General features: G+C 35.2%; 1 protein-coding gene across 1 annotated transcript; it reads left to right on the forward strand.

Annotated features, from left to right (window-relative positions):
* The first annotated feature begins 1,538 nt into the window (after positions 1–1,538).
* On the forward strand, positions 1,539–2,480 carry LOC131494441 (olfactory receptor 2T33-like). The gene has a single exon (XM_058698883.1). It carries the CDS (start codon positions 1,539–1,541, stop codon positions 2,478–2,480), a length of 942 nt encoding a protein of 313 aa, XP_058554866.1.
* Positions 2,481–8,396: the final 5,916 nt, after the last annotated feature.

Genomic DNA, 8,396 nt, shown 5'->3' on the forward strand with positions numbered 1-8,396 from the left:
CCAGCTGTTCATAAATATATTGTTATATATGTAAACTATGTAATGAAATGGAGCAGTAATTAATACTTACTAAGATAGCTATTTTGATGAACAGAACACCTGTATCATTTAATGATATAATGGATAATGGTAATCTATGCTAGGCACTAAAAAGAATGCTAATTTTTATAAAAGATATTTTGTCCATTTAAAAATTTAACTACTTACCAATTAATTTATTATAAAACCTAAATAAGGATTTGCTGTAGTATAGATTATAAATAAAGTCAAAGCCCAATCTTCTTGGTAATAATTAATCTGTTGCTCTCTTTGAAAGAGTGAATTTGTAAGGAAAATACAAGGTTCACACAAATGTAGAATAGAAAGTAATTTTCATATACAGCTAAATCTACTTCCACAGATAATTACAGTTAAGAAAAATGAAAACTTGAGGCTTTAGGAAAAAGGTAAGTAATTCCTGAAAATAAATGAGATGCTCCATATTTTATTTGAAGATACTCTTGTACCTCAGAGTAATTTGGGGCAACAAATTTATTTGAGTAAGTCTTAATTAACCACTTAGATAAATAACCAACTAACCAATTAATTAAATAAAGCAATTAAATTCCTAATTAATAATTTAATCAGTTAATGAATTAATCTCCTATCTTTAAGAGTGCATGATTACTGGTAAAAAAAAAATGTTAAAGACTGCAAATAAAACAACTTTTTACATTTCTTACGATTATATTCATTATTGAAATTAAGTTTTTGTGATTCACACATTTAATTAAATTCAACTTTTTGCGAGTACATATTATATATAAAAATTAACTGTTGGGAGTTCTCTAAACTGAGACAAATTCCCTGTAATCGTGAGTACACATAATAAGATGACCAATATGATGGTAGGTGCTCTGGAGCAGTATCTGTGGTAGCTGGAAGCGTGGTATATTGAAACCATGGGCTATGTACACATGTAAAATAGAGAAATATAGCCATTTCCCCCCTTCACCAGAAAACTGAGTTATACTAGTTTTACATTTAGTTTTGCGTGGTTTTAAAATTCAAACAGTTCCTCATGACATTGAAAGAAATTGTGAGAAATTAATTTAAACATATATGAGAGACATAAAAAAGTAATACATAGGAGATACAAACATCAGTATTGACTAAAATGCATGACTAAAAGGCTCTTTCAACATAGAAGTTCCCAAACATTAGAAAACTGGAAAGTCATATTTACCAACACCATGAGTAAATTGTGTGGCATACTAACAAGATATATAGAAATAATAGAAATGTAATGTGTACTGCAATATATACTTATTATCCAACTTTTTGGAATAAAAATATTGTGTAATAACAGCAGAGATGTATGAAAGGATGGTAAGGCAAACATCTTGTCAGGAAGTGAAAGGCTAAAGACATAATTATTCCTCCAAGTCTCATTTTCCTTTGCGTCATTTGACCATGTCTTCTTAAGTAAATGCCTAAGTTTCCTTTCAAGAAGCTCTCATTTCTTAATTATTTACTGTCTTTCAGGCATGACTGGAGACATGAAATATGCAAATGTCACCACAGAGATAAACTTCATTCTTCTTGGGCTCTTTAACCACACTCAGACCCATCTGTTCCTCTTCTCCATGGTGCTCATGATCTTCCTCACCTCTGTGATGGGCAATGCCCTCTTGTTCATGCTCATTTGCAAGGACCCCCAACTGCACATGCCCATGTACTTCTTGCTTAGCCAGCTCTCCCTCATGGATGTGATGCTTGTCTCCACCATAGTCCCCAAAATGGCAGCCAACTACTTAATGGACACCAGATCCATCTCTCCTGCTGGCTGTGGGACCCAGATATTCCTGTTTCTGACTCTGGGAGGTGGCGAGTGCTTCCTCTTAGCTGCCATGGCATATGACCGCTACGTGGCCATATGTCACCCCCTGCATTACCCCATCCTCATGAATCAGAAGCTCTGCTTGCACATGACCATAGGCTCCTGGCTTCTGGGAGGAGTGGATGGGCTGATGCAAGCTGGTACGACTATGAGCTTCTCTTACTGTCATTCTCGGGAAATCAACCACTTCTTCTGTGAGGCACCCTCACTCGTTCGCCTTGCCTGTGCAGACACTACATTTTTTGAGTTATTCATGTATGTGTGTTGCATTCTGATGCTTTTGATCCCTCTATCTCTCATTTTGGCCTCCTACAGTCTCATCCTGGCTGCTGTGCTGAACATGAGGTCCACTGCAGCTCGAAAGAAAGCCTTTGCCACCTGCTCTTCTCACCTGGGTGTGGTGGGGCTCTTCTATGGTGCCATTATATTTATTTACATGCGGCCCAAATCCTACCGTTCAGTGGCCCATGACAAGGTGGTGTCCGCTTTTTACACCATTTTCACACCTGTGTTGAATCCCCTTATATACAGTGTGAGGAATAAAGAAATCAAGGGGGCTTTGAGAAAATTGTTGGAGAAACATTTTCTGGGACATCAATAGTGAAAGTAATTTACGAAATTGGCAAGCAGCCAAATTGGATCCAGGTTATGAAATTCGTGATTTATCAATATATTATTCTCTTACTTTGCCAGTTTTCACTGGTTTTGAAATATATATATTTATTATTTATTTGTAAATTAATTAAAAATTACATTTTTCCTACTTTCCTACATTTTCATAGTATTTTTGTTCTGAAATTTGGGCCTCAACAGTGAGAGTACTCTAATGATTGAAGCCCTATAATATAATAAGGCATTCTAAAATTGAAAAAATACAGATTTTCAAATTTTAATATTTATTAACTTGCTCATGTTTTCTCAGGGAAGCCCTACATCAGCCATTACCAGAGATAGCAAAGTCTCAAAGCATGGGTTCAATTTCTGCTTATGGCATACATATACATATGCTTCATTTATAAGTAGCCTAAAAAGGAGCATTCCAAACATAAAAAGAAGAGTAAAACTTCCCTGGTTCCCATGCAACCGAAGTCATACACTTCTCCGCATGGTAAAAGATTAAGATAAGTTCTGTAAATTTCTGAAATGTCTTTTGTCTAATGATCTGTAAACTTCTATCTGAAAAAATATATATATATATAACCCTATACCAAACGTTAGTTTGCTAGAGTCCTTTCTTTGTGAAGATTGTGTATCCCAGGCATCTGTCTTAATTAGCGCTGGAATAAACCTCTTTCTTTCAGAGATTCTGAAAGACTTGTTCATTTTGCAACAACAACATCAATCATGTATGTATGTATGTGTATATGTACATGCCTATATTTATATACATATATGTACACATATATGTATAATGGAAATAATTGTGATGGGGATGAATTATTTTAAAAGTGTGTAATCATTTTTTTAAAATATTTTTTTTCAACGTTTTTTATTTATTTTTGGGACAGAGAGAGACAGAGCATGAACGGGGGAGGGGCAGAGAGAGAGGGAGACACAGAATCGGAAACAGGCTCCAGGCTCCGAGCCATCAGCCCAGAGCCTGATGCGGGGCTCGAACTCACGCACCGCGAGATCGTGACCTGGCTGAAGTTGGACGCTTAACCGACTGCGCCACCCAGGCGCCCCATGTAATCATTTTTTTAAAAAGCAACATATATCTTAACTTCATATGATTTTTGTAAAATAAGTTTCAAATGAAAATTATCATTATTATGAAATATGAAATAAATTTTAAAAAGTTGTAGGAAATATGTACCAAAATATTTGCTGGAAGTAAGTTTTCTGTGGGTATATATGATTAAAAACTCATTAGATACAAGATAAGGCAGATTAGGCTATACTCATTTAAATATTGTTAAAATATGTAGTAATCATGAAAGAAAAAATCAACATCTCTATCTGAGAAAAATATGTCCAACTTCAGGTCAGATCATGATCTCACTGTCCGTGGGTTCAAGCCCCACATCAGGCTCTATGCTGACAGTTCATCTTGAGCCTGCTTTGGATTCAAAGTCTCCCTCTTTCTCTGCTCCTCCCCCACCTGTACCCTGTCTCTCTCAAAAATGAATAATTTTTAAAAATTTAAAAATTAAAATAAAATATTATAAGGAACTGAAAATACCATTTATTAAAAAAAACAATTTTGATGGCTTCTAAATTATCCACTAGATATTTTCCCCAAGTTTTCAAAAATATTTACAGTAACTGAGTGAGGGGCATTTGGGTGGCTGTGCCAGTTGAGCATCTGAATCTTAATATCAGGTCAAATCATGATCTTGTGGTCTTGACATTGAGCCCCACACTGACCATGAAACCTGCTTGGGATTCTCTCTTTCCCTCTCTCTCTGCCTCCCCCCCACCAACTCTCTCTGTCTCTCAAAATAAATAATTAAACTTTTAACATAATAAAATAATAAAATATAAAATAAAATAAAATAAAATAAAATAAAATAGAATAAAATAGTAACTGAATGGGCTCAATCCAAAATAGTCAGTGAGTTTGGTAAGACTAATTTTCAAATTTTTGATATTTATTTAATTCAAAGTGTTATAAACATTTAACAAGTCACACAAACTATTACCAATAAATAATAAAACATTTATTTGGTGATAACTATGCAGTTATAATCTCAAACATCTACTCATTTCACTTTAAGGATATAAAGAACAATAACAGCAGAAGATGTTCAGTAAATATCCAGAACAAAATATAATTACAGTTAAGTTACTCCTCATGTATTATTAAGATAATTTGTGTATAGATATGTAACAAACCTCATTTCCTCAAGTTTTCAAAAGGTCTTTCAAGAAAGACTTTAAATTTTAGGGATAAATATCTGGAACATAACCTATAATTCATAAACAAAACTGGTTTCTCTGCTTGAAACTGGAATTGGAAACATTGCACCTATTTGAATATAGAATGGAACCAGATGATAAAATGGCATGATAATCCTCTTTCTTATATAAATAAGTTAAAAGACTCTGGCTCCCATCTGACTTAACTTGTTATACTGACTCAATAGAACATGTGTTTAAAATAAAAGTCAATATAAATGACTTATAATTTATGGATTTTTTGAGATTTTCTATTTTTATACAACTTTAAATCATCTTTATTAGACAACTGAAGGAATTATAACAGAGTTCTTCAATATATTTCCCGAAAAAATACTCCTACTTACTTATATAAACAAAATCAATACTACTTGTAAAGAATTTTCAAAACATTTCTTCTTTCTTCCAATAGCAGAAGCCCACAGCCCTCCTAAAAAAATTATTAAAAAATAAATAAAAACATGATTAAATACCTCAAAACTATTAGTTCAATATCCAAGGCCAATTTATTGTTATGTATGCTGTCCTCACAGAGAATGTCCCCAATTTCCAGCTCTCATCCCTTAGATAAACTGAATCTGCTACCAACTAATTTACTTTCTTATTGCAATAAATCCATACAGTTGTGTTACATGGATGTGCATAGTATACCTAAGGGAAGACTGTTCATCAAATGATGTGTTAAAATTTAAGTAAATATTAGTTATTAAGAAAATTATACTTGAAGTAGGCCTGGATTGTTGTAAATTTCCCTCTTAGAACTACTTTTGCTGCATCCTAAAGATTTTGGACAATTGTGTTTCATTGCCATTTGTTTCCTTTTGATGAATTGAAAGACATGTGGTTTGTTATATATCTATACACAAACTATCTGAATAATACATGAGGAGTAATTGTATTTCCCTCTGGAATTTTTGATTTCTTTTTTTTGACTTCTTAGTTGACTCACTTGTTATTTAGTAGAATGTTATTTAACTTTCATGCATGCATTTGTGTTATATCCACATTTTTTCCTCGTAGTTGATATATAAGCATCTTTTTTAATAAGAAATTTATTATCAAATTGGTTTCATACAACACCCAGTGCTCATCCCAACAAGTGCCCTCCTCAATACCCATCACCCACTTTACCCTCCCTCCCACCCCCCATCAAAACTCAGTTTATTCTCAGTTTTTAAGAGTATCTTATGGTTTGGCTCCCTCCCTATCTTTTTTTTTTTCTGCTTCCCCTCCCCCATGGTCTTCTGTTAAGTTTCTCAGGATCCACATAAGAGTGAAAACATATGGAAACTGTCCTTCTCTGTATGACTTATTTCACTTGGCATAACACTCTCCAGTTCCATCCACGTTGCTACAAAAGGCTATATTTAATTCTTTCTCATTGCCAAGTAGTATTTAATTGTGTAAATAAACCACAACTTCTTTATCCATTTATCAGTTGATGGACAGTTAGGCTCTTTCCCTAACTTTTTTATTGTTGAAAGTGCTGTTATAAACATTGGGGAACAAGTGCCCCTATGCATCAGCACTCCTGTATCCCTTGGGTAAATTCCTAGCAGTGCTATTGCTGGGTCATAGGGTAGATCTAGTTTTAATTTTTTGAGGAACCTCCACACTGTATTCCAGAGTGGCTGCACAGGTTGCATTCCCACCAACAGTGCAAGAGGGTTCCCGTTTCTCCACATCATCGCCAGCATCTATAATGCCCTCATTTGTTCATTTTAGCCACTCTGACTGGCGTGAGGTGACATCTCAGTGTGGTTTTGATTTGTATTTCCCTGATGATGACTGACACTGAGCATATTTTTCATGTGCCTGTTGGCCATCTGTGTGTCTTCTTTAGAGAAGTGTCTATTCATGTTTTCTGCCCATTTATTCACTGGGTTATTTGTTTTTTGGGTGTGGAGTTTGGTGAACTCTTTATAGATTTTGGATACTAGCCCTTTGTCTGATATGTCATTTGCAAATATCTTTTCCCATTCCGTTGGTTACCTTTTAGTTTTGTTGATTGCTTCCTTTGCAGTGCAGAAGATTTTTATCTTCATTTGGTCCCAATAGTCCATTTTTGTTTTTAATTCCCTTGCCTTTGGAGGTATGTTAGGTAAGAAATTGCTGTGGCTGAGGAAAGAGAGGATTTTTTCTTGCTTTTTCCTCTAGGGTTTGGATGGTTTCCTGTCTCACATGCAGGTCCTTCCTCCATTTTGAGTTTATTTTTTTTATTTTTATTTTTTTTAACATTTATTTATTTTTGAGACAGAGAGAGACAGAGCATGAACGGGGGAGGGTCAGAGAGAGGGAGACACAGAATCCGAAGCAGACCCCGGGCTCTGAGCTGTCAGCACAGAGCCTGACGCAGGGCTCAAACTCACGGACCGCGAGATCATGACCCAAGCCGAAGACGGCCGCCTAACCGACTGAGCCACCCAGGCGCCCCCATTTTGAGTTTATTTTTGAGAATGGTGTAAGAAAGTGGTCTAGTTTCATTCTTCTGCATGTTGCTGTCCAGTTCTCCCAGTACTATTTGGTAAAGAGACTGTCTCTCTTCCATTGGATATTCTTTTCTGCTTTGTCGCAAATTAGTTGGTCATATTTTTGTGGGTCTAATTCTGGGGTTTCTATTCTATTCCATTGGTCTGTGTGTCCGTTTTGTGCCAATACCATGCAGTCTTGATGATGACAGCTTTGTAGTAGAGGCTAAAGCCTGGGATTGTGATGCCTCCCGCTTTGGTCTTCTTCAATATTACTTTGGCTCTTTGGGGTCTTTTGTGGTTCCACACAAATTTTAGGATGGTGTGTTCTAGCTTCGAGAAGAATGCTGGTGCAATTTTGATTGGGATTGCATTGAATGTGTATATAGCTTTGGGTAGTATTGACATTTTCACAATATTTATTCCTCGTACCTATGAGCATGGAATGTTTTTCCATTTCTTTATATCTTCTTCAATTTCCTTCATGCACTTTCTATAGTTTTCAGCATACAAATATTTTACATCTTTGGTTAGGTTTATTCCTAGATATTTTATGCTTCTTGATGCAATTGTGAATGGGATTAGTTTCTTTGTCTTTCTCTTGCTTCATTTTTAGTGTATAAGAATGCAACTTATTTCTGTACATTAATTTTGTATACTGTGACTTTCCTGAATTCATGTGTCAGTTCTTTTCGTGGAATCTATCAGGTTTTCCATGTATAATATCATGTCATCTGCAAAAAATAAAGGCTTGACTTCATCTTTGCCAGTTTTGATGCTTTTGATTTCCTTTTGTTGTCTGATTGCTGATGCTAGAACTTCCAACACTATGTTAAACAGCAGTGGTGAAAGTGGACATCCCTGTCGTGTTCCTGATCTCAGGGAGAAAGCTCTCAATTTTTCCCCATTGAGGATGGTATTAGTTGTGGACTTTCATAAATGGCTTTTACAATGTTTAAGTATGCTCCTTCTTTCCTTACTCTCTCGAGGGTTTTTATTAAGAAAGGATGCTGAATTTTGTCAAATTCTTTTTCTGCATCGATTGACAGGATCATATGGTTCTCATCTTTTCTTTTATCAATATGATGTATCACATTGATTTATTTGCAAATATTGAACAGCTCTGCAGCGCATGAATGAATCCCACTTGA

This window comes from Neofelis nebulosa, chromosome 1 (genome assembly GCF_028018385.1).
Source record: "Neofelis nebulosa isolate mNeoNeb1 chromosome 1, mNeoNeb1.pri, whole genome shotgun sequence".
Taxonomy (NCBI): domain Eukaryota; kingdom Metazoa; phylum Chordata; class Mammalia; order Carnivora; family Felidae; genus Neofelis; species Neofelis nebulosa.

Bases quoted from the DNA above. Each gene is read 5' to 3' on its own strand.
- LOC131494441 (XM_058698883.1), top strand. From the start codon at position 1,539: ATGAAATATGCAAATGTCACCACAGAGATAAACTTCATTCTTCTTGGG.